Source organism: Daucus carota, chromosome 3, assembly GCF_001625215.2.
Source record: "Daucus carota subsp. sativus chromosome 3, DH1 v3.0, whole genome shotgun sequence".
NCBI classification, from domain to species: domain Eukaryota; kingdom Viridiplantae; phylum Streptophyta; class Magnoliopsida; order Apiales; family Apiaceae; genus Daucus; species Daucus carota.
Window position 1 is genome coordinate 4942667 of NC_030383.2, and position 26931 is coordinate 4969597.

The 26931-nt window shown below is 33.9% G+C and overlaps 2 protein-coding genes across 3 annotated transcripts; one reads left to right on the plus strand and one right to left on the minus strand.

Moving 5' to 3' along the window:
• Positions 1 to 4502: 4502 nt before the first annotated feature.
• Positions 4503 to 5517, plus strand: LOC108213507 (protein LITTLE ZIPPER 3). The gene is made up of 2 exons (XM_017385307.2): positions 4503 to 4813; positions 5061 to 5517. Exon 2 carries the CDS (start codon positions 5071 to 5073, stop codon positions 5317 to 5319), a length of 249 nt encoding a protein of 82 aa, XP_017240796.1. The 5' UTR covers positions 4503 to 4813; positions 5061 to 5070; the 3' UTR covers positions 5320 to 5517.
• Positions 5518 to 6734: 1217 nt separating this feature from the next.
• On the minus strand, positions 6735 to 11505 carry LOC108211722 (CAAX prenyl protease 2). 2 transcript variants are annotated; one of them, XM_064090822.1, is made up of 8 exons: positions 11223 to 11505; positions 9719 to 9778; positions 9407 to 9550; positions 8221 to 8332; positions 7876 to 7941; positions 7724 to 7786; positions 7091 to 7168; positions 6735 to 7008 (listed from the first exon to the last, which is right to left on the minus strand). In XM_064090822.1, the coding sequence occupies exons 1-8, from the start codon at positions 11430 to 11432 to the stop codon at positions 6875 to 6877; spliced, it is 867 nt and encodes a 288-aa protein (XP_063946892.1). In that variant the 5' UTR covers positions 11433 to 11505; the 3' UTR covers positions 6735 to 6874. The 2 variants fall into 2 exon arrangements, with proteins under 2 accessions (XP_063946892.1, XP_017238887.1); XM_017383398.2 differs by having other exon boundaries at positions 9338 to 9550; positions 11223 to 11503.
• Between the last annotated feature and the right edge of the window lie 15426 nt (positions 11506 to 26931).

Genomic DNA, 26931 nt, shown 5'->3' on the forward strand with positions numbered 1-26931 from the left:
TTGAAAACCAATTCACATGTTTCTTATAAAACCAAAGCTATTTAAAATTGTTGTAATAATCCCCATGGTTACTCTCTTCTTAATCCCATCAATTTGTCAATGAAATGTGGATCTGAAACGCATGTTATTATCAGGAGTCCACCTGGGAGATTAGTGTCAAGTTTAAACTTCACAATCTGAGGCATTTCAAAAGCATATTCCAGAGCTGTGCTAATTTATGGGACAATGGCTAAATTGCATATAAGCATATTCATAGAATATTCTCAATGGTCGGTGGACTATGAAGCATTTGAGATGTTCCCTCTCAAGCTCAAAATATGTTTTCAGCATCTCAGACTCTTATTTTGAGAAAAGAAAATTCAAAATCATGTATAAAATTGTGTGATTTAATTCATCATAATTTTTACTACTATAAATGAATGTGGGGAGAAGAAAAAGAGAGAATGCAGACGTGTCTGATTCTGGGCCTCAACTTAGTATTGGGCCCTCGCAAATGGACCTAACATATGAATGAACCTTGCAAGATTAGTTATAATTTATATCAAGACAATGTCATATTTACTTATTGGCCCATATCATTTAAGCCCGGCTACCGGTAATCCAAGTGATTAGGTCAACTTTTTAATTAAAAAATTAAAGAAATCTTTAATATAGGTTTTAAATATTATTTTAGGAGTATTTCTTTAATAAGTTCTTAACTTTAAATTGAAAAGAACCTAAAATTAGTGACTTAAGCTTCTAGAGACTTTTAAAAATTTAATAATATCTTCTCTTCTCTTTTTTAAAAAATATCATATATTCTTAAATTATTATTACAAATATAATATTCAATTCTTTCAATTATATCTCCGACCTTTCTCTAAAATAAAAATATAATATACAAGAGAGTATAGATAAAAATTAAGAATAAAATATAAAAGAGAGCAATTATAAAAATAGTAGTAGTAAAGTTGTTAGGTTATTGAATAAAATAATTTAACAGTCCCGCGTATTTTATTATTTTAGAATATTATTAGAGATACTTTAATAACATAAAATATAAATTCCAGTTGAAATATATTTTACATAATAAAATTATAACATAATTACAAATTGCATAGAAAAACATAATTACAAATATAACAGGATTATTTGAACACCTTGATCGTCCACCATTCCCCGTCACTCTCCCTTTACCATCACTCACCGGGAAGCTTGTCACGTATGTCTAGGTGAAAAGATGCTTTTAATAAGAAGAAAAAAATAAGTTTATGAAATTCTGAAAATAAATTAGTTTACAATTTTTATGAGTGCACAATCAAATATTAATCTTTATATTTTAGGGAGTAAATTTTAGAGTTGTGTCCAATATTTACGCCGATTTTCAAGAAGTTGGTCAAGAATTCCAAATTCTCAAAAAGATGGGCAAACTTTGATGCCGTTTTTTAAAATTGTGGCTTCTGTTAAATATCACTTAACGGGAGCCACACCTTTAAGAGCATCTCTAGCAGATTAGCTATATGAGGTCTTAAGCTAAAATTTTAAGGAATATGGGCAATTCAGTCCAGCAGAGTCCCTACTCATTCCCTAAATTTTAGGATCCACCTTTCATTCCTCATAAATAGGTAATTCCTAACTCATTCCTCATTTGTTTTTTAATAATTAAATATTCAACTTTCACTTTTTGGACACTCTTTCCCACTTTATTCTTATTATCTTTTTGTTAAAAGAATTTGAATTTAATACTATAATAATGATAGGGAACACAAATAGGGATTATTGTTGGAGTTGTTAATCAATATAGGATCCCTATTTTTTGAAATTTGAATTGTTTATTATATATTTAAGGAACCTACTTGGGACACTGATGAAGATGCTCTAAAAGCAGAGCCAAAGTTTGGCCACCTTTCTGATATTTTGGGACTCATTCTTACACCTCTCTCTGTTACTCCGTTAATAATATTTAACGGGAGCCACAATTTTAAAATGCGTAGCCAAATTTTGGCCACTTTTCCGAGAATTTGGAACTTTAGCCAAATTTTTGAAAATTGCCGTAAACTTTGACTGTAATTTTGAAATTTACTCTATATTAGGATAGGGATAATATTCTTTACGGCAACTTTTGTTTAATATTTATATGATATTTGAATAATGCCAAATGAAATGTTAAGCCACCCAATCAAAAGTTTGTTTTCAGTTTTAAGCCGAAGTAGATCAAGCTTATATCTAGCCACACATATTTAAGATGTAAAAAAAAAAACGTTATAGATCATATTTTTCCTAAAACAATACTTATACAAAACAAATTTGATAAATGTTTTTTACAAATATGTTATATATAAAAAAGTATTGCATTATATATAAATATTATTTTTTAACCGATTAAAATACATATAAAAATATCTAAATAGAGTTATAATTAGAGGGGAGTATCCCGTAGCAGAAGCATGACAGTGTGGTAGTTTCTGAAGTGAGACAAAATTACATGAGACCGTCTCGGCCGTCGGATCATGTGCTTCGGCATTCAAGTTAGATGAGGTGAAGTATTGAGTAGTGAAGGTGACTGGTCTGCATAAATTACAAAATTTATGAAGCATAACTGCTATCACGTGTAGGGTACAATTGAATTAAGAGTTAAGAACAATAATGGTAAATTCCATCATTATCTTTGCAGGGATATGTAATTATGTGAAATGATTAAATCTAAAAATGAATTATTATTCACCCCAAAAAGTAGTCACTTTGCAATGTTCATGCAGTCATGCATGCCCAGACTGCATTCAATTTGTACATCAACTGTTATTCCAAAAATCTCAAATTATCAAATAATTATTCATTAATTTTTAAAAAATATTTATCGATTTATCTATTATACGGTTTATACCCTGATTTGACTAAAGATCTCTTATTTATGAAAAAAAATTATGATAAATCTTGAGATTAACAGATTAATTTCAATATCCAATTTCTAGCAACCCTGATTCCAACTCATTTTTCATTATAATTTACATATAATAAAATCTTAATTATTTTTAATAATTAATAATTAATTTTAACATTTATGTGCGGCAAATTCTCATAAGATGTGGAGATTTAAATATAAAAATTTCTAGCTGTAGAAGTTATTTATTTGAAGGGGTGAATTGAAAGTGCACTCATTGTATGACTGTGTAAAGAAAAGGAAGGTGTGATTATGCTATACAGTTGAGGTCAGTTAATAATGAACCTTCTATAGGAGAAGGCAAATGGGTAATGTAGGAGACGCTGGCTACTTAATTCGGATTTCTAATCATCATTGTCTGGTATCCGCGGCCATGCAAATCTTTTGTCATCCGGAGACAGTAAATACGTCCAAACCGAAATTACGAGGACAGTTAAAAAGGGACGGAGAGAGTAATATATAGTAGTTACTAGTCATCAACAGCTAAACAAGAACAAATAATGTGTATGTTTAGGACTTAGCGGTTTTACTAGATTTGGAAAGTAAAATTACAATCTTAATAAACAAGGCACCGATGGCATTGTAGGGAGAGTGAAAATTCAGTGCACTAAGCAAAAATGCACAACGAAATCATGTCCGGAAACGAGCACCACAAGCCTTCCATTAATTTCACATCTCATACTCACATAATTACTCCTCGAAAATAATAATTACATACGATAAACCCCATATATATCCACCTGTCTACCCATTGTTGCTCACGTTAATTCACTCATTGTTCATGAGTCTACGCCAACTCATACACAAGATAAATTACCACTTCAGGAAAAAGAGGATAGAGAAGGAAAAATGTTTTTGCTAAAAAGATAATTGATGTTTTAAAGATCCTTAATTTATTTAAATTTTTTGATTAACTTTTGATTGAATTTTAAAATATATTCTATCAATTTATTGATTACACTGTGATTTAATTAAAAATATTCAATTTATCAAAAATATCTCCGATAAATCCTTAATTGATATGTCAACTTATTATTTATGATTTCCAGTTCTGACAATTTTGACAATAACATTCAAAATGTCACATCAATATTCGATGGCAAAACAGAATGTCAAAATAGTCGTAGCTAAATTCATTTATTATTAAACTATAATTCAGGTACCCATTTTTTCGTTATATACATGTATTCGTTCGATAAATATAATATAACATCACAACCTGAATATTGAATGACAATGACCTTTAAAAATTTAAATGGCCACAATTCTAAAGGAAGGGTTAAAAGTTAAAACCAACACAATTCGAATTCAAATCACCCCTAGACCAAATCAGAAATTACTTCTTTGATGCGTTACCTAATGCTAAAATTGCAAATTATGGTATCAACAGCAAAGTAGTGTGAGTTATGGTAATAACCAAGATGGGCTTTCTTATGACAGTAAGAAAAGTAATTATGACAAAAAACAAAATATAATCATGGTGTAAAGGTAAATTTGTTAGGAGATTCTTTTACTACCGGAAAGAACAACTTACTCATCCATACATAGTATAGCAATTGAACCACAAGGCCCACATGAGTGATCACTTATACATTTATGGTTTCATATTGAAATCTTCTGAATTTATGCCTAAATAGTTAAAAGAAAAAAAGGGTGTGAAGATCATAATTCATAGTCTCTACAAAGCCGGCTTCCATGCTTACACAAGCATGATTGTTGTGCCAGTTGCAGAGTGAGATGAGAAGGGCATGCCCCTCTGTTTTCTTTCATGTAAACTTGTGTTTTTTTCAACTATAAATAGGGTTTCTCTGGTCTGCTTCTCTTCTAACACAAACAACCACAGCTTCTTCATCTTCTTCTTCTTCGTAGAACTTGTGTAACCACCAGTCCAAGGTATTACAGAGGCCCCCCACGCCTCTTTCTTACGGTAGCTTCTTTGTTTTTTTTCAGTCGAAGAGGGAGTTATCTTAACTTACTCTCTGGAAACAAGCTGATAAAGCTTAAACATCTAACAGTTCATTCTTACTGCATACCCTGCAGCACAGAATGAAACCACTTCTCCGAGTGTGTGTGTGTGTGTGTAACATGCCAGGACGTACTATCGGATAACTTATTGTTTGGTCATTTGGTTTGGTTTCAGGAACAGAGAGATGGAAAGGATCAACTCAGAGCTTTACATCGAGAACTGCTACATAATGCAGGAGAATGAAAAGTTAAGGAAGAAAGCACAGCTTCTCAACAAAGAGAACCAAGCACTACTCTCCAAGCTTAAGCAGAAACTTGGCAGGACAAACAACACACAAAATCCCGATCAATCCCCCGACCCCAATGTTCCTAAATTTAACCTCTGCACTAAGGCATCCAACAACCCGACTTCCAGCAAGCCTCAAGGAGCTTAAAAAACAGGACAACATCGCTTGATCACACCTACAAACTCTGCCCTCTAGTTTCTTCATGTGTTATCAATAGAAGTCAGTATATTATATGTTCCTACTAGCTATTATGTAGTTTCTGTATGCTGGGAAAGGTTGTTATCAATGCAGTTCTAGTCGAAAAGATTATGATAGTTGAAATGATATATCCTGCAAGTTCTTCCAGATTCTCAAAGTGTAGCAAACTACTAAAGTTTAATCTTGCATGAATAAACTGCAACATCATCACCAGCTAAATATCTCAAAATGTAACCATTTTTTCACCTAAATCAAAAATTAGAGTCACATCAGAGCTGATACTAAATTTGCCTACGCAGGTTAGCTCAATGTGGATATATAAATATACTTTGAAAGCTCATTGTTAACAAAGGAAGATCTAAAAGAACACCATCACTCTATCAGCTCATAGTGCAAGTTACAAAGGAAACTGATAACTTTTAGCAATAGCAAGGTCTCCGACTCTCCCCCAGTCTCTCTTTTTCGTTTATATATAACTAGAAATGCCACTATAACAGGTCACATCTTCTCGGACTGGAACCAACATTTTCCGTTTCAAAGACCACAACTATATTATTCTAACCCATCACTCTATCATTTCTTAATCAGGATCTAACATTCTAACCTATCACAAGTATATCCTCTAGACCTCAAACTAACATATCCTCCCTCCTCTCTCAATAACAGACAAATATATATACACTGATGCACATACCCTTGAAGGTAAATGTCAGATCTTAATAGATATATGATACTTCTGAATAATTCATTGAGAATTAAACCAAATCAGGATTTGTCACTTCAGCTTAAAAAAAATAAACCTTCTAATAAACTGGTATTCCCAAACAAACTTAAGAGTCAAGACCTTATTTAAGGCATTAACATATAGAACAATAATTTCTACAAACCATTGATCCCTATTCCATTTGGGGTTTACAGTTTCAGTATGCATGTTTATCCATAATTTCTATAGTAAATAAGTGATGATTCATATCTACTAGCTCTGTAACTTGGTTTTTCCATATACAGTACATATTTTTCAATAATCTAAGATAATTATACATACACACTAATGGTTATTCACATACAATCAATATGCACTTGTAATTCTAAAATATATCGTTAACATACCAAATATAATAGTGGACAAATTTTAGGCGCCACACGTTCTTTCTTAAGTGAGGATTTGATATTTATGAATTCTCAGAAAATGCAACCTAACTGACAAGTAGAACAATCTCACTACGAGACAAACTACAAAGGGAATGTGGCTTCAAAAGCAAAACTACGAAAGGAATGTTGCACATGCATGATCCAGTGTTCTCTAGTCCATACTCGGCACATGACTAATCAAAACAAAGTAAAAACTGAAGCAATTTAAACAATAGTAAAAAACTAAAAATTACATTACTTCAGAAACTCTACATCAAAAATTGCGAATAACATATTCTGAATTGCCATTTATGTTTTGGGTCGTTCCTTTACTTGTAAGTAGGAGAGCAACAATTTGCAAAAAAACTGAAGTTTATTGCCAAGTACAATATCGATGCCAACACTCACAGCTATCTATTTCATAATTATACAAATAAGGGTAAGTAAATGGAAACAGAAGCCAAACAAAACCCAGCAACCCAGCTATAGAAGCCACAGTTATCAAACCTGACAAAACAATCCAAAGAAGAACTTTCTATTACTCGTGTATATCTCATTATAAATTCTAGGGTCAAGTAAGATTACATACCTGTCCTCTGCGAATAGATTACAGGCAAACCCATAAAATTGCAAAACATATGAGCAATTATTGGAGCAGTAAGATGCCCTGCAATTACCATATGAAAATGTATTAGCAAAACCAAAAAGGTGGCAACGAGATAAGAATTAGACCAAACTAAACAAAAGGTACCCACGTAGATATAAAATGGTGGATATATTAAATATGTTAATAAGCAACACCAGCAAACTTTAACAATTAATCAGGCATTAGTTTTGCACGAGCCTTGGCCTTCGAACTAGATGGTCATAAAAGAATTACCAATAAGACAATTGGAGAAGTGTCCTGCCCAATGACAAAAACCTAGCTCATGAAGAACGAATGGAACACAAAATTGAACAAATGCCAAAAGAAATTACTGCTTCTGTTTCAAATTACATGAATCACAAAGACAGTTGCTTCATCTGTTTTGGAATGAATGAGTGATATCTGTTCGATTCGTATTTAAGTAATTAAGTATAAGCAAAAGCTTCACCCTACATATTATCCCACAGGCATGCAACTCCGTATAGTCCATAACACTAATCACTTAAGTAAAAATGAAACAACAATATTAATATTAGAAGAACATCTTAATTGGTTATAGAGTAAAGCATCGCCTACCTGTTCTGACAAAGAGAAAGGAGGCATACCACCCAAAAATGACTGTGTATCCAAGCTGGAAACCTAAATTGCAAAAAGTAAAACAAAAAAATAAAGCAGGGTTGATGAAGTTAAACTGTTAACAGGACTAACTTGGAGATAAACGTACGTACCTACGACAATCGAAGCTTGGAGTAAGCTACGATGGTGCAGGGTATCAAGTAAATGATTTAAATGGGCTACAAAAAATTGACAACCATAATTATTAGCCATTTATATCCACGAGATATATAATGATATGAAAAATATATTCATACAGTTATCAATCTTAAGCTCTATTTTTGAAAAGCGGACATGCATAGTTATCAGGGCTAACCCAAGCATCTAGTACTAGTAGTAATATAGTTATCTATCTAGCATGTATATTTTATAAACTACAAGGCTATGATTTATATTTAGGTCCCGGAACCTGAACCATATTTAATGAATCCCTTTGAAATGAATGTCATCTGATTTACCTAAGCTGAAGAAAATAGGACAAAGAAACACAGCAGTATATGTTGTAAGCCCTCCACAGAGAAGCAAAGGTATCATACAAGCTCTGAACACCAACTCTTCTGTCAATGGTGCCTGTTTCATGGATGACCATTATTTACTGCATAAAGGTAAGCTCTGAAAATTTCTTATTTTTTACTGGAAAGATCTTTAACTAAAGAATAAAGTTCATGTGAAAATATCTAACAAATTTCCTACTGAAATGTAATCTTCATTTTCTTTGCTATAAATTTCGCAATGCAATTTTTTCTATAACATTAACCTGACTAGCACAACCTTACTCATGGGGTATCGGACATTAAGGGTGGCAAATTCAGACCTGACCCAACAACCCGACAAATATTTGAATTGCAAAGCATGCATTCGGGTTTGACTTTTTCGGCGAGATTACCCAAAGTTATTTATACATAATATAAAACAGTAGATCTTATAAACAAATACATAAATATTATATTATTCATGTATTATATACCATTCAAATTAATAAATAATTTATTATAATCTAATTTAAAATAATTTATCAGATGAATATAGTTTTTTCATTTACTATTAAAAATGAATATATTTATTGAATTACTATTTTTCCAGTTTGGGCTACCCGCGGGTAGCTCAGATCGGGTGTATTCTAACCCATTAAAATTTCGGGTCGGGTTGGATCCATTGAGTTTTCTGTTAAGAAAAATTAATGGTGCATAACACCTGCACTTTATAGAGGTACTCTGGAAAATCTATTCCAGCCCCTGAGAAGTTCAGATAACATTGGAAAGGCAAACTACGGGATGCATGTTACAGATGTTATCATGGAGCAGAAAGCAACAAAATTGAATTTTCATTTGTAGTACTACCTCGTGTTCAAAAAATTACTACTGAGATGTTTGCAAGTTAATATCTGTTAAGCTAGCTAGAAATAGGTTTTGCAAGTTATTCCAGCAGCAAAGGAAATGACAACATAAGAAAGCATTCCCTAAACCGAATCGCTCATGCTATATTGCTATTACATATTTGCCTCGTAAGAAACCTTAAAAGCTAAATATAAATTGCTCAGTTCAGAATAACACGACAATAGGGTAGAATACTGACCACAATGAAATTGCGCCACACCATGATATTGGAAAAAACAGATTGCATCCAGATAATTAATTTGCATACAATGTCTTTTACGCTGTCCCGTGATAGCTGATCACCATGATTCCACTGATCCCTCCATGAATCCAGCAGCAACAAAGACTTTAGGACTAGAGATCCAGCATACATTAAAGATGTTAAGGAAAGAGGAATGATGACAGCTTGCCACTGTTTCATACACAAAATTGCAATTCAGCATGAAATCAGCAATAGTCACCCTTTTTGAATCTGCAAACAATACGAGGCATGAATAGAATACCAGATAAAAATAACAACAGTTCCCATTCATCATATTCATATTATCTTGACTAGGAATATTTCACCTAAGACACTTACAATGTGATCCAATCGAATGCCATAAACACCCAATAAGCTTGATGCTTCCCATTTTCTGACCTGACATTTTTTGCAATTGACGAGATGAATATAACAGTTTAACCAAAAGTTTGCAAATATAACAGAAGAAGGTTCACCTGGTCACGATGTTGCAATATATTAAACTTAAACCAAACAACATTAAGTATAAGAAAAATGAAAAATATATGAATTGAACATTTATGGAACAAAATATGCTACAACACAGATCATATGTATATATACAATAATATATGCGATTAGACAAATATGTGTTGAGCAACATATCGTGCCGCCATGGCATAGCGAACCCTGTGGCTTCGTGACCCCTTAACACACTGGCCCAAATAGGGGAAGTTTCCTAAAGATACTGGTCCACATAGGTCAAAGCAAGTTCAAGTCTAGTGAAGCAGCATCATTAAGTCACGACAACACAGGGATACAACCCCCCCCCCCCCCCCCCCCTCTCTTCCTCTTCCCGATTTTTACATACATATGTTAGGATGTCTTATCTCCCTCACCAAAAATCAGCCTGATCTGTCCTATTCAGACCGAACTGTTCCCCTAGTCAATTGTAACTGTTTAAAATAGTCTGGTATGTTAAGAATGGTCTAGGTCAAGGTCTTTTCCCTACCTGCTTCTGGTTCCCTTGCATTACAGCAATTAAAAGATGCCTGCTGCTTGTGTAATAATTAATTTCCTAGAAGTGCAAGAAGCAAAACAGGGTCACAATCCTGGGTTGAAGCTGACTACCGTCCTATGTCAGCTCTAACGTAAAAATTCATAATTCAATTATATCAGCTGTTTAAAATGCTGAAACCAGCTGCCCCATGAAAGCACTAAGCATATCGAGATCAATAAACATTTTTTGCATAAAAAGGTCTCCAAAAGATAGGTTTTACCATGCTACATCTACACGAATAATCAAATTGCTACCTCTTTAATAACCTCCTCAACTGCACAAGTTAATTTCTTTTGTGCAATACAGGTTCGCAGAACATCCCTCCCTCCAAAAGAACACCGAATGAAGTATATTACGGAGAACAAACCTCGATCCACTCCTAAAATTAATAGCTACTCTCTACTGACCAAATCCAAACACAGTCAATCTAAACAACCATCCAATGTTATCTTGATATAATCAAGAAAAAAATATCCCACTCATCAAGAATGAAGGGCACAAATTGAAAACTTCAAATCGAAATACCTAATCAATTTTTAATATCCAATTGAACTAGAAGACCATGAAATCCAATGTGCGCGCGCGCGCGCACACCTCATCTCTCTATCAAGATATCAACTTTACCAACACAACAAATCTTTAACCTAACTGCATCACTAAAAGAATGCAAACTTTATTATACCCATCAACAAAACCCTAAATTTCATAATCAACAAAGCAACCTACTCAATTAATCACATCACAAAAGCTACCATAACTTTAACATAAATGATAAACAAAACTATTTACAACAAACCCACTTACAGGGAGAATATAAGCACAAAGAAGTAGAGAAGCGACGGAAGAAACGGCGGCGCATATGAACCGTCGGATCATGAAAGTTTGAATTGAATCGGGCGGTGGGAGACGAAGGAGAAAAGTGGGCGTATAGAGAATAGCAACGTACAGTAAAGTCATTGATGTGCATGCTACTATTGCTGTTGTTTTTGAAATCTCGCTAGCATCCATTGCCATTGTTGATACAAGGTTCCAAGTTCAAAGCTTGTTAATAAAGATAAAGAAGACGATGAATGTTATTTTTGGTCAAATTATAGTTTGACTTTAAAGGCAAAGTAAGGGTCTGTTTGGGAGTGCTGTTAAAAATTGCTGTGCTGTCAGAAAAAGTGCTGGTAAAATAAGTGCTGTTGTAGAAATCAGATAACTGTTTGGTAATTTTTTGATATTTACTTATTTTGAGTTATGATATAAAAAAAAATAATGATTCTGGTGAGGTTTTATAATGAAATCTATAACAGCATTCTGCAAAAGCTGAAAAGCAGCTTTTTCTAAAAGCATGGGAGGACCTGCTTTTTCTAACAGCAGCTTTTCAGCTAAAAGCTGCTGTTCAGGAAAGCTGCTTTTAGATTTACCAAACAGTTTTTCACCTGCTTTTCAGCAAAAAGCTGTTGTTGCTGTCTGCAACAGCAACCCCAAACAGTACCTAAGTGAGAAAGATGCAAGAGCATCTATGGACTAATAAATTTGATTATTTTTTTTTTTTGAAGAAATAAATTTGATTATTTTGAAAATATTGATTTATCATTTTTGATTTTATTACAAATTTCGACTCATCATAAAAAAATTCGGATGAATTCTGAATTGGTAGATTATGAATATTTTATATTTATGATGTTTACATCTATCGTTCATTAAAAAAAACATATATTATATAAATTCTAACAAATTAATATATTAAATAATGTAACAATTCTCACGAAAATGTCTCTATTCATCTATACTATCCTATTAAAACCGAAACATTAAAGATTTAGACAGTTGGTACTTGGGCTGAAATACAGGCCTATCTATATAACTAGGTTGGTGCTTGGGCCGAAATACGAGCCTACCTATATAACTAGGTTGGTACTTGGTCGAAATACGACCCTATCTATATAACTAATTATTCCTTCTAACTAAAATATATTATCTTTTATATTTTCTAACTAAAAAACATCTCAATTTCTAAAATAACATCGAGCAACATGATAATTACCTTTTTGACTACAACATATTATCCTTTTTAAATTTTCTAACTTCTACAATTAGCACGGGCAACATATATATATAAATAGGCTATTGCTAAAAAGAGAACACTCTTAAAAAAAATAATAACACAAAACACTTTAGTTACAAATGTAGAATCTCATCAAAAACTTGAATTAAATTCAAATTTTAAGCTAATTAACGTTTTATTATGAATAAAAATAGGGATCTTTTTAAAAATACCCATCTGTAAAATTAGTTTTTTAAAAATACTACCATCTTTTTCATTGTTTTTAAAAATACCTTTTCATAAAATTTTTTTTTCAAAAATACGATTTGCAACTTTTGCAACCTCATTTGCAACCTTGGACGGCGAAGCCGTAAAAGTTGCAAATGAGGTTGCAAAAGTTGCAAATGAGGTTGCAAAAGTTGCAAATAAAGTGGAAAGTTGCAACTGTTGCAACCTTGGGCGGCGCAGCCGTAAAAGTTGCAAATGAGGTTGCAAAAGTTGCAAATGAGGTTGCAAAAGTTGCAAATAAAAATGGAAAGTTGCAACTGTTGCAACTGTTGCAACTGCAATTGCAACTAGTTCAACTGAAAACTGTAAGTTGCAAATGAGGTTGCAAAAGTTGCAAATGAGGTTGCAACTGCAGTTGCAACTTTTACAACCTCAGTTGCAACTAAATGCAACTGAAAACTGTAAGTAACAACAGATGTATGGTGTGCCCCTGGCGGGGCCATTAGATTACAATAGAATCAACTGAATGCAACCATATGCAACTGAATACAACCATATGCAACCATATATGCAATTACGAATCCTGATTTCAAGTTCCAGTTTTCAAATGTCATTTTCGACCTCATTTTCGGAATCGATATATATATATATATATATATATATATATCGATTCCGAAAATGAGGTCGAAAATGACATTTGAAAACTGGAACTTGAAATCAGGTTGCAACACGGCTGGCGCCGCCTGTAGTTGCAAATGAGGTTGCAAAAGTTGCAAACAGTATTTTTGAAAAAAAAAATTTATGAAAAGGTATTTTTAAAAATAATTCTGGAAGGTAGTATTTTTGAAAACAATAAAAGAAAAGGTAGGTAGTTTTGTAGATTTCCCATAAAAATAGTATCCACCATGTTTAACAATAAATATAGATTAAAAATAATATGATTCTATGTGAAATAATCGTGCAAAATCTATATTGGATTCTATTCTTGATTCTGTTCTGGATTCCATAATATTTCATATTAATAATTTGGATGAGTTTGGATATTAGAATTCATATGCTAAGTATTTTTCAACCAAAGTAAATTATCATTATTTTTAAATACTCTGATGATCTCACTTTAAACGTAATATTATAAATCTATTCTATACTATATATTATTATATTATTAAAGAATAAAGCCGAAAATATGAAAAGTTGAGTTGATCAATTAGTCAGTCAATCGAGTTTGGTGAGTCAGTTAGTATTCGATCCATGAAGCTCCTTAATTTATAACATGTTATGATATAATATTTATTTTTAACTTATAATATATTCTATACCATGTTATTAATCATTAATAACGAAATATTCAAAAGTTGATTGGTTGTTTTATATTTGGGTTTATTTCAAATTATAATTAACATGTAAAATTTTTTTTTTAGCATTATCATTAAAATATATGTTTGACCTAATTTTTAATTAGACATTTGAGGAACTCAACTATTAAGAATTTATTTGACTGTTAAATAAAAAATTTGTTTAACCACATTATTCTATCATTATTTTATTTTCACAATAAAATTAGTTAAACTTAAAATATATACGATAAAATAATAAATATTATAATCGCCCGTGCATTGTACGGGTTATAAGCTAGTATTTTTTTTATTCTTTGATAGAAAATTTTGAGATATGATTGATGAGAGTGAACAAAATTAGAATAACTTGAATACTATATCATTAAATAATAATAAAAAGCATCTAAATATATTCTTTACCAGGAAAACTGATAAAAGACTATCATTTTAATACCAGTTTAAATATATTTTCTAAATTCAAAAGTAAGAGTTTACTTTAAAAAATTATTCAAGATGCTCCAAAAACAATCTATATTTAAGTGATATAGATGCGTAGATTCGTAATTGTAATTTGATTTGATTGAAGATTTAAATTGGTGTAAAAGCTCGATTAAAATATTATATTTTAATTTAGATCATATTTTAATGATTTATTGATTATTTTTATAATATATATTTGTCCCTCCTCCATGTATTATAAATAATTAGTAATTCAATTGTATAATCAATTAAAGAGTGAAAAATTTGTAAAACAATTTTATTTTCAGAACTTTTTATTTCATTTATAAGAATAGATATTTCATAATAATATTTCATTAGCTAAATATAGATAAAGTTACATAATAAATTCAGATTGTACATCTTTGGTATCAAAATTACATTCTCAACCGAATATGAGTTACTTATAATAAAAAAAATGCTTTCTTTGATGGTTTGAAACACAGGCTTTAAACAAATATGATTAATGTGTATTTTCTGCCACAGTTCAATTATGAATTGTATTTGACCCATTTTAGGGTGATTTAGGCAAACTATTTGTGCCAAATAATGATGACTTATTTTCCGGGGAAAACATATTTAATTATTTTTTGAATAATAAATATCTAAAATATATTTAAGGCTACATATTTCATAAAAATATTTACATGGTTTCTGAAAAGTATGTCTTTATCTACTTTTTATAAAAATACCGATTTACGTAAGCTGAACAAATTTTGAACTCTTCTGACTTTTATGTTTTACAGCTCACTTCCATGTATACATTCTATTCTTAAAATGATAGTACTATAGTTTGGCCAAATTTAAAAAAAAAAAAAAAGAATACTTCTTGATATAAAGAAGTGGAATAGAAATAAGAAGGAATAAGTTCATAAAATGTTTGCACAGCATTCTCAAATTCTCAACTTGTGCTTAGCAGAAGTTGTTTATAGTTCCCGAACAGCGCCACGAATATTTGTATTGTTATTTATCTTTTCATAATTAAGATTTTAAAACTTAGAAGGCTCTTATTAAAGTACCGGTAACATATTGCAATTTTTTTTGAAACCGGAAGAATTTATTTCAAGCAATGAGACATCATACATCAGATTCTCCAACACTAAATATGGAGGAGAAAAAACTCATTAAAGCTATTAGCCTGACAAGGCACCCTCGCTAACAGATGGGCGATTGTATTGGCTTGCTTTTTAACGAAAGAAACAGATATATCAGGCCTTGCACTAAGCAGCTCTCGAGCTTCATGCAACATGACCCCCACTTCCAAATAATTTCTTGCACCTGTCTTGATAGCTTGCACTGTAATCAATGAATCACTCTCTATTTGCACCTTCGAAATACCTAACTGCAGAGCCCACTTGATAGCCTCCAGAACTCCCCATGTTTCCGCTTCAAAGACCGTAATCAAGCCTTCTCTGCATAAGTTCCTTGCTCTGCAAAAGCTTCCTGTATGATCACGCAGTATCATTCCAACCGAAAACTTTGACGAGCCGTCGTAGATGGACGCATCCACATTGATTTTTAAATCTCCTACAGCAGGAGCTCTCCAGCGAGTGTCCACATGCACTTCATTCTGCACTCTTGCCCTCCCATTTTGTAATCTATGCTTTTGCGCCTCCTGCCATTGAGTTATCTGTTTTAGACTCCCCTGCACTGCTAATTCTGGAGTCACTGATTTACCATCCCATACTTTCATGTTTCTCGCATTCCAGATTCCCCACAACACTGCAGTCATTTGAATCATTCTGTCACTGGCTTCGTCGCAAAGTCTTTGAAGTAACCACGTCGGACAAGATTCAACTCCTGACGTATTCAAGTCTAGCTCTAAGTATCTCCAACATTCCTGAGCAAACCTACAATCTAAGAAAATATGAAGCAGGTGCTCAACATCAACCTCACACATCGGGCACGTTATCGTGGTTAGAACTCCTCTACTGCGTAATAGATAGCGAACAGGCACATTATTCTTACATAGTCTCCATAGAAAAATTCTTGCTTTATGAGGGATCTCTAATTTCCATAGCTTCGACCAATCCGGATTAGCTGCCTCTTGTCTACATTCACTGAATCTCTGGTGCCAGAATCTATATCCTGATTTCACTGTGTACTTCCCATCAACAGTGTGAGTCCATGCAATATGATCTGGAACCTGGCTATTCGGGATAGGCATTGCCAAAATAGCTTTAGCATCACAACTCGAAAACAAGTTATGCACCTTGATAATATCCCACTCTTTTCTGCCAGGAAGAAACAGATCACATACTCTCACCCCATTTAATGTACTAGCAGTAGTGTTATCAATCATATAGTTTTCTTTTCCCCTAACCCACGGATCTGATACCGCCTGAATTGTTTCCCCATCGCCCAAGACCCATTTAAAACCCTTCTTTAGCACCTCCTTAGCTTGCCACAACCCCGACCAAATTGTATTGTTATTTATCTTTTCATAATTAAGATTTTAAAACTTAGAAGGCTCTTATTAAAGTACCGGTAACATATCACCGGAGATAGGCCAAAAGTCATTTTTGCAGGTAATCTTAGGCCAATTCCAACCATGGATCCAAATTTGAATCACCAAATTATCCAAATTTAGGACGAGATCCAAACCCTATTCCAACCATGTGATCCAAATATAGATCCAAATTCACTCATTCTTATAATATTCATATACTTTGATTTTAAATATTTTAAAAAATGATTAAATAATTTCATCATTTATTATAATAATACAATTAACGACTAAACAAAGATAAAATATTACGGAATAATTCAAAAAAGTTAAAACGGTACATAAAAATAAATTATATGCATTAAAATATGTTAGGAATCAATAATTTTTGATGATAACATAAACATTTTGTAACATGTCTTACTTAGAATCTTTATCAAATTTCAGTTGTAATTGTTATATCTCTTGTCTTTGGGAATTATCAACGGATGGGTAGAATAGGATGGCTAATTGTAAATATCCAATGCCATGTAATTTTATCTAAGTGAAGGATATTCAACTGATGAGATGTAACTATTCAACTGATGAAGACTGGATGATGTTTCAACTGATGAAAATCAAGCATTCAACTGAAGACAAAGTGTTCAACTGATAATGCTGAGTAATTCAACTGATGAGACTGGAACAGCATTCAACTGATGAAGTTTGTAATTCATTCAACTGATGAGCCTGGCATTCAACTGATAAAGTCAAGAGCAGTTGAAAGCAACCAGAACTTTCAACTGATGAAGCAAAGAGCAGTTGAAAGTGACTAGAGCTTAAGTCTGACAAATCACATGGATCGAATTACACTAAAATAGACATGGAAGCCTAATTAGGAAAATAAAGAAGAAGCAGAAACATACTTATCTCATGCAGTGCAATCTGGATCAAATCAAGATGATGGTCAAAGATGAAGACATCTCAGAAAGCATGCATAAGACAAAGTTGTGCAGCATTGTTTTTAGATTAGAGTGCATTTTGTAATCTAGCTAAAAGCTTTGTAAAACTTGGAGTATATAACCAAGTTAGAAGCATCAGTTGAACCTGTTCAAATTACTTGAGAGAAAATCTGAGAGTTAGAACTTGTTTGAGTGATGAACCAGCAGCTGTGCGAATTGCAATCAATCCACAGATTCTTCTATATAAAATCTCACGGGTGGATCATTCAATCCACCCGTATTTTTAAATACTTGGTGTTTTCTGTTTTACTGTGATTAAGTGTATTGCTTCTTGAATCTTTTAATTTGTAAAAGATTGTATTCAACCCCCCCCTTCTACAATCTTTCTTATAGTTGGTGTAAAATAACAATTGGTATCAGAGCCAGGTTCCCAACAAACAGGGAAAAAGATCAACACTGCTAGAGAAAGATGGGAAAGAAGGATGCTGGAGTGAAGATTCCTGTTCTTGACAAAGACAACTATTTTCAATGGAAAGTGAGAATGCATTTGCATCTGTTGTCCATTGATGAAAGCTATGTGAACTGCATTGAAAAAGGACCTCATGTCCCCATGAAGGTCTGCACAAGTATGGGAGCTGATGGTGAAGACATGGTAGGTAAGATGATTCCAAAACCTATCCATGAATATTCTCAAGAAGATACTGAAGAAGTGCACAAGGACAAGAAAACCATGAACCTTCTGTTCAATGGTTTGGATCAAGAAATGATTGATAGTGTTATCAGCTGCACAAGTGCCAAAGAAGTTTGGGACACCATCAGGACCATCTGTGAAGGGAATGAGCAAGTAAGAGAGAACAAAATGCAGCTTCTGATTCAACAATATGAGTCATTCCATTTCAAGGCTGGTGAAAGTTTGAGTGATACATTTAACAGATTTCAAAAACTGTTAAATGGTCTAAAGCTCTTTGGAAGAGTATATCAAGTTAAGGATTCAAACTTGAAATTCTTAAGAGCTCTTCCCAAAGAATGGAAACCCATGACAGTCTCTCTCAGAAATACACAAGAATTTAAAGACTATACTCTAGAGAGACTGTATGGAACCTTAAAGACTTATGAGCTTGAAATGGAGCAAGATGAAGAGATTGAGAAAAGCCAAAAGAAAGGGCATTCATCTGTGGCTCTAGTTGCATCCCTAGAGGATACTGTCAAGGACAAGGGAAAGTCTCAAGTTGAAGAAACTGAGAAGTTGGTCAAAGAGGAGAGCTCAGAGTCAAGCAAAGGAAAAAGAAAAGAGAAAGATGTAGCTGATTCTGGTGAAGAAAGTGATGGAATTGATGAGCATCTAGCCTTCCTGTCAAGAAGATTCTCCAAACTGAAATTAAAAAAGAATTTTAATTCTGCAAAATCATTTAAAGGCAATCCCAAGTCTGATAGAAGCATGGTAGACAGATCAAAATTCAAGTGCTTCAACTGTGGGAATGCATGTCACTTTGCAAATGAGTGCAGAAAGCCTAAAGTTGAGAAGAAGTCAAGTGAAAACATTGACTACAAAAAGAAATATTATGAACTTCTCAAACAAAAGGAAAGAGTATTCATCACAAAGGATGATTGGGCAGCTGGAGATGATTCTGATGAAGAGGAGGAGTTTGTCAATCTAGCTCTAATGGCCAACTCCACAGATCAAGAAGAAAACACTGGAAGCAGTAGTCAGGTATTCACTACAAACCTAGTTGAGTTAACTAAAGATGAATGCAATGCTACCATAAATGAAATGTCTACAGAATTGTATCATTTGCATGTTTCTTTAAAATCTGTCACTAAGGAAAATAGTAGGATTAAGGAAGCTAACACCTTTTGTTAGATATAATTGATGATTACTAATGTTCTTAAAGTTTGTTTTAGAACAGGAGTGATCAGAGTTTAAGCTGGAAGCTGATCAGAGTTTGATAAAGTCTGATCAGAGTTTACATAGTCAAGACTCGTCAGAGTTTACACGTGGAAAGAGCTCAGAAGCGGATATACTTCAAGGAAGGATAGAAGCGGAGGAGTGATTTGCTGACTATGGAAACTAAACAGAAAACTGGAGCAATCTTTGATTGATAGAATACATAGCTGATTTATAGGATATCAAATCAGAGATTGATTTTGTAACTGTGTCTATATAAACACAGATTAGGGTTACTCTATATGAGTTGAGTTATCGAGTACATTGTTAAGAACCCTAGCAGCTCTTAGTGATACAATATAAATCACTGAGAGAGTTTTTGTAACCATTCAAGCTTTGTGAATAAGAGTTTATTGATTTCAACCTCTTATATTGTCATTCTGCTTTACTGATTGTGTTCACTATATCAACTTATATAGTGAGTAAATAGGACCTAACAAGTGGTATCAGAGCCAGCTCTGTTAAGATTACTACAGTGAGATCTTAATCACAATCATGTCTGAAAAATCACAAGCTTCATCCTTTAGAGTTCCAATCCTTAAGGCATCTGAATATCCAGTTTGGAAAGAGAGAATGATCATATTCTTAGACTCTGTTGATCCAGAATACCTTGACAGGATCTATGATGGACCACATATGCCCACCAAGCTCTCTGTTGGGCTTGCAGATGAACCTCAGAAGATGGTTCCAAAAGAAAAGAAAGATTATACCCCTGAGGACATCTTGTCAATTGGTAAAGGCTCTAAGGTGAAACACCTTCTGCACAGTGCCCTTGATAATGCAATGTCTAATAGGGTAATTGGGTGCAAAACTGCTAAACAAATCTGGGATGCTCTGGAAACCAGATGTCAGGGAACTCAGACCATAAAGAAAAACAGAAAAACAATCCTTACACAGGAGTATGAGCACTTTGACTCAAAATCTGGCGAGTCCTTGACAGATCTGTATGACAGATTTGTCAAACTATTGAATGACTTATCTCTAGTGAACAAGGAATATGATCTTGAAGACTCAAACCTCAAATTCCTTCTGGCTCTTCCTGAAAAATGGGATTTGAAAGTCACTACAATAAGAGACAATCTTGATCTTGGAGAAATGTCTCTTGATGATGTTTATGGAAGACTGAAGACTCATGAACTTGAGATGGAGCAAAGGAGCAAACGTCATGGAGGAAAATCAAAGTCTGTTGCTCTGAAAGTTCAAGAGGAAGCTGCTAAGAGCAAAGGAAAAGCTCATGTCACAAAGTCTGACATTGAGTCATCAAACTCTGATGACTCAAACTCTGATGTTCCCTCAGACTATGAAGAAAGTGATGATGAGATGATGCAGTTAGCAGCATTGATGGTGAAAAGCTTCAAGAAGTTGGCCTACAAAAAGTTCAACAAAGGCAAAAGTTTTTCAAGGAAAGACAGAAACTCTGACAGAGTTTATGACAAGAAGAACTTCAAGAAGAATGAGGGCAAAGAAGGGAAAGCTGGAAAAGCTGACAAGTATACCTGTTTCAACTGTGGTGAAAAGGGACACTTTGCATCTGAATGCAAGAAAGCCAAGAAGGAAAAAGAAAAAGCCTTTATCACCAAGAAAGGAAACTGGACAGATACATCTGATTCAGAGGAAGAAGTCAATTATGCTCTGATGGCAAACACTGACAACAACTCTGAATCTACTGCAAAGGTACCTCATTCTACTCTTGCCTTTGATACTGAAGATATAACTGAGTTAAGATTGTTCTTTAAAACTTTGCATATCAACTTTAGAGATCAGACTTTAGAGAATGAAAGATTAAAATCTGAAACTCTCAGTGTAAAGAAAAGGAATGATTATCTAGAAAGAGAATTAGTTCAGATGTTAGAAGTTCAGAAAGAAAGAGATGATGTTGTCATTGTCAAAGATGAATTATTAAAAAGGTATGCATCTCTTCAATCAGAACTTGCTAAGGAAAGGGATATTATTAAAACATGGACTAATTCAGGCAAAACTACTCAGGATATCTTAGGTAGTGGAAACTGGAAGAAGGGACTAGGTTACACTGATAACTCAGAAGCTGAGTCATCAAAAACAGAGGTTGTTAAAACTCAAAAACCTAAGGTTAAACCTGTTAAATTTGTTGCTGAATCCTCTAAGTCTAAACAGAGAAGATTAAAATCAGAGATTAACAACAATTTAAAATCTGTTAAGCCCAAACAGGTTAACATAGGACTGATGACTCAGAAACAGCTTAAACATAAGCTTAAAGAGGTAAAGTCTGATGACAAAAACAAGGAGCCTAGGAAAAATAGAAATGGCAAGATTGGAATAGACAAGAGTAATAACTACATGCCTATTCCAAATGCACCTAGGAAGACATGCCATAACTGTGGAAATACTAATCATCTTGCTAATTTTTGCAGGAAGAACAAGGACATTAACTCCTTACCTACAAAGTCTGGAGTTAGAAAAAGTAGTATTAGATATAAACCACAAGATCCATGTTTTCATTGTGGTAGTTTATGGCATTCTATTTATACTTGCAAAGAATATCATAGTTTGTATTATGATTATTATCAATTGAAACCTTCTTTAAAGGTTAATAAAAACTCTGCAAGTACAAACTCTGTTTCTAGTACAAACTCTGTTCCAAAGTCTGTTAGCTCAAACTCTGATAATAATAATTCCGCTGCAAAAGCTAACAAACTTAATAAGGCCAAGGGATCCAAGCAAGTCTGGGTCCTTAAAACTAACAATTAGTGGTCTTTGTGATTGCAGGGCAACAGGAAGAATATCCTAGTCTTGGACAGTGGATGTTCAGGACACATGACTGGAAATAAGGCCCTGCTGTCAGAGTTTGTGGAGAAAGCTGGCCCAAGTGTTTCTTATGGAGATGGCAACATAGGAAGGACTCTGGGATATGGCAACATCAATCTTGGAAATGTCATCATATCAAATGTAGCTCTTGTTCAAGGACTAAAACACAATTTACTCTCTGTCAGTCAAATCTGTGACAGAGGATATCATGTTGATTTCTATGAAGAACACAGTGAGATAGTAAGCAAGTCAACAGGCAAGGTGGCAGTGATTGCTCACAGACATGGAAATATTTATGAAATCCACTTGCCTACAAACTCTGAAGGAAAAGCAATTTGCTTGCCTACAAGAATCTCTGCAGAAGAAAGTTGGAAGTGGCACAAGAAGCTCTCACACCTGAATTTCAACTCCATAAATGAGCTTATAAAGAAAAAGCTTGTGAGAGGACTCCCTGAATCACTACTCACATCTGATGGATTATGTGACTCATGTCAAAAGGCCAAGCAGAGAAAGACATCCTTCAAGAGTAAGACTGAATTCTCAATAAAGAAACCATATCATCTTCTACATGTTGATCTATTTGGACCAGTTAATGTACCATCCATTGCAAGGAAGAAATATGCTCTTGTCATTGTTGATGAGTATACCAGATACACTTGGGTATATTTTCTTCACTCTAAAGATGAAACAGCTTTACATCTGATGGATCATGTGAAGCAACTGGATCATGGATCTGAAGACAAAGTGAAGATCATTAGAAGTGATAATGGAACTGAGTTCAGAAATTCAACAATGGAAGAGTTCTGCAAAGAAAGAGGTGTAGTGCAACAATTTTCTGCACCTGGTACACCACAGCAAAATGGTGTAGTTGAAAGGAAAAACAGGACTCTTATAGAAGCTGCCAGAACTATGCTTGATGAGGCTAAACTACCTACTTATTTCTGGGCAGAAGCTGTTCAAACAGCTTGTTTCACTCAAAATGCAACACTGATTAATAAGCATGGCAAGACCCCATATGAGATGGTGAAGAAAAAGAAGCCAAATCTGAAGTACTTTCACATATTTGGGTGCAAATGCTTTGTATTGAAGACTCATCCAGAACAGCTTACCAAGTTTGATTTAAAAGCTGATGAAGGCATTTTTGTAGGTTATCCTCTGACAACAAAGGCCTTCAGAGTCTATAATCTAAGAACCAAAGTGATCATGGAATCCATACATGTGTCATTTGATGACAAAAGAATTATGGGTTTAGCAGATATGGATGATCATGAAGAACTGCATTTTGAAAATGAAGAAATATTCTCTGATTCGACAAACTCTGATGAACAGTCAAACTCTGACTGTGAACAAAATACAGCAAACTCTGGTGAAAACTTACAAGTTCATGAAGCAAATGTTGAGGGGGAGCATCAGGATGTTTCAGACTCTACCCAAGACCCAAACTCATCAGAAAATGCTGACTCAAACTCATCAGAGAATACTGATTCAAACTCTGATAGCACAAATTTAGGGGGAGCTACAGAGAATAACCAACAGAATCAGGAGAGCATGGATCAAGGGGGAGGATCCAATGATGAAAGTAGCCAACTTCCACATGCTAGGAAGTGGGCAAAATCTCATACACCTGACTTGATAATTGGAAATCCAGAAGCAGGTGTGCAAACAAGGACAGCTACAGCAAATGAGTGTTTACATCATTGCTTCCTGTCACAAACAGAACCTAAAAAGGTGGAGGAAGCTCTTCAAGATGCTGACTGGATTCAAGCAATGCAAGAGGAGCTAAATGAGTTTGAGAGAAACAAAGTATGGACCCTAGTACCAAGACCTAAAGATAGATCAATAGTTGGTACAAAATGGGTTTTCAGAAACAAAACTGACAGTGAGGGTGTCATTACAAGGAATAAAGCAAGGCTTGTAGAAAAAGGGTATTCACAACAGGAAGGTATTGATTATGATGAGACATTTGCTCCAGTTGCAAGATTGGAGGCAATTAGAATCTTTCTGGCCTATGCTGCTCACAAGAAATTCAAGGTATTTCAGATGGATGTCAAAAGTGCTTTTCTAAATGGGAAACTGGATGAGGAGGTATATGTTGAACAACCTCCAGGCTTTGTGGATCCAAAGCATCCAGACTATGTGTATAGATTGGACAAAGCACTTTATGGACTAAAGCAGGCTCCAAGGGCATGGTATGAAACTCTGGCTCAATTCCTTCTTGAAAGTGGATTTACTAGAGGTACAATAGATAAAACCCTGTTTTACTTGAATCATGGTAATGATCTGCTTTTAGTTCAAATCTATGTTGATGATATCATTTTTGGTTCCACTAATGCTAAACTCTGTCAAAGATTTGCCAAGCTCATGCAGTCTAGGTACCAAATGAGCATGATGGGAGAACTCAGTTACTTTTTGGGTTTACAAGTTAAACAGACTGAAGATGGGATTTTTATAAATCAAGCCAAGTATACCAGAAATCTTTTGAAGAAATTTGGTATGCAAGACAGTTCAGCTGCAACTACTCCTATGGCAACAGCAACCAAGCTAGACAAAGATACTGGTGCATCAGTGGATATCACAAACTATAGAGGAATGATTGGATCTTTGCTTTATCTGACTGCAAGTAGACCAGACATCATGTATGCCACATGTCTATGTGCAAGATTTCAGGCAGATCCAAGAGAGCCTCATCTGATTGCAGTAAAGAGAATATTCAGATATCTCAAGGGAACCACATCATTGGGATTATGGTATCCTAGAGAATCAGATTTTAGTCTAATTGGATACTCTGATGCAGATTTTGCAGGTTGCAAAATTGACAGGAAAAGCACAAGTGGGAGTTGTCAATTTCTGGGTGGAAGACTTGTTTCTTGGTACAGCAAGAAACAAAAGTCAATCTCAACATCAACAGCAGAATCAGAGTATATAGCTGCAGGCAGCTGCTGTGCTCAAATCCTTTGGATGAAGAATCAATTGTTGGACTATGGGTTATCCTTTTCTAAAATTCCTATTTATTGTGATAACCAAAGTGCTATTGCTATGACAGGAAACCCAGTTCAACATTCTCTGACAAAGCACATCAGTATAAGATATCATTTTATAAGGGAGCATGTACTGGAAGGAACCATTGAACTTCACTTTGTTCCCACAGAACAGCAGCTAGCAGACATATTCACCAAACCACTAAGTGAAGCAACCTTCACTAGACTGGTGAATGAGCTAGGAATGATATCAGGAACTGAGTAAACATAATGGTCAGATCTTCTAAATCTAAATTGTCAAATTACCATATGTATTGCTCACACATTTGCCATGATATACTCTGATTGTCAAACTCTGATGACATTCTCTGATAATATACTCTGTTTGTTATACTCTGATGACACACTCTGATCGTCATTCTCTGACGATATTATCTGATATTTGTAAACTCTGATTCTTGATAAATTATCTCATTTTTATTTCTCTGAGACAAATAACCTGTGAAGATACTATGAAGCATGATCTGAATTAGTAATCATGAATCTCAGTTAAACTCTTTAATCTTGATCTCAATTTTGTGCTACTATGATACACTATATGCATGTTGATATCATTGAGACTCTATTACTTCACATATCTTAATTATAAGTGAGACTGATTAATTTGCATTTTCTCTCAGTAAATTAGACAGTGATTATAAACTCTGATGCTATATACACCCCTGCAAATAAGCATGGTACTCCTTTGAGATCTTAGATGTCTATATGACAGTGACTGGGAAGACCCAAACATTTGCTGGTATTAAGTAATTGCCAAGATTTTATAATCTATGGTGACCAGTCACAATCTCTGATTACTGGAGAAATACTGTTGCAAAATAATATTTAAAGATCGTGATTCATTTACACTGAAAAGCGTCCTTGTGAAAAAAAAAAAAGAAAAAGGGGGGAGGGGGTTAGTTTATTTTATATATTTCTCCATCAGAGTATGTCTGTTGTCTATGTCTTGAGAGTTTAAATAAATTATTTTTGTCTACCTTATAATTACAGAATTGTGAAATTCTCTAGTCTCTGATTTAATATGTTAAATCACACACATTATTTCACAAGCACATTATTGAGCTATGGATTTTATGACAAACTCTGATTTTTTGATGAATATTCTGAAAATCATGTCTTTATTCTGAGGTATTTAGAAATTTAATTTCTCTGATTTAAATCTCAGAGTTTAAAATTCGAGAGATTTGATCTTGATTTTTTAAATCGTGCACATTTCAGGAGTTCAAATATTCAGAGAATGTGAAGAGAGTGTTCCAAACGGATG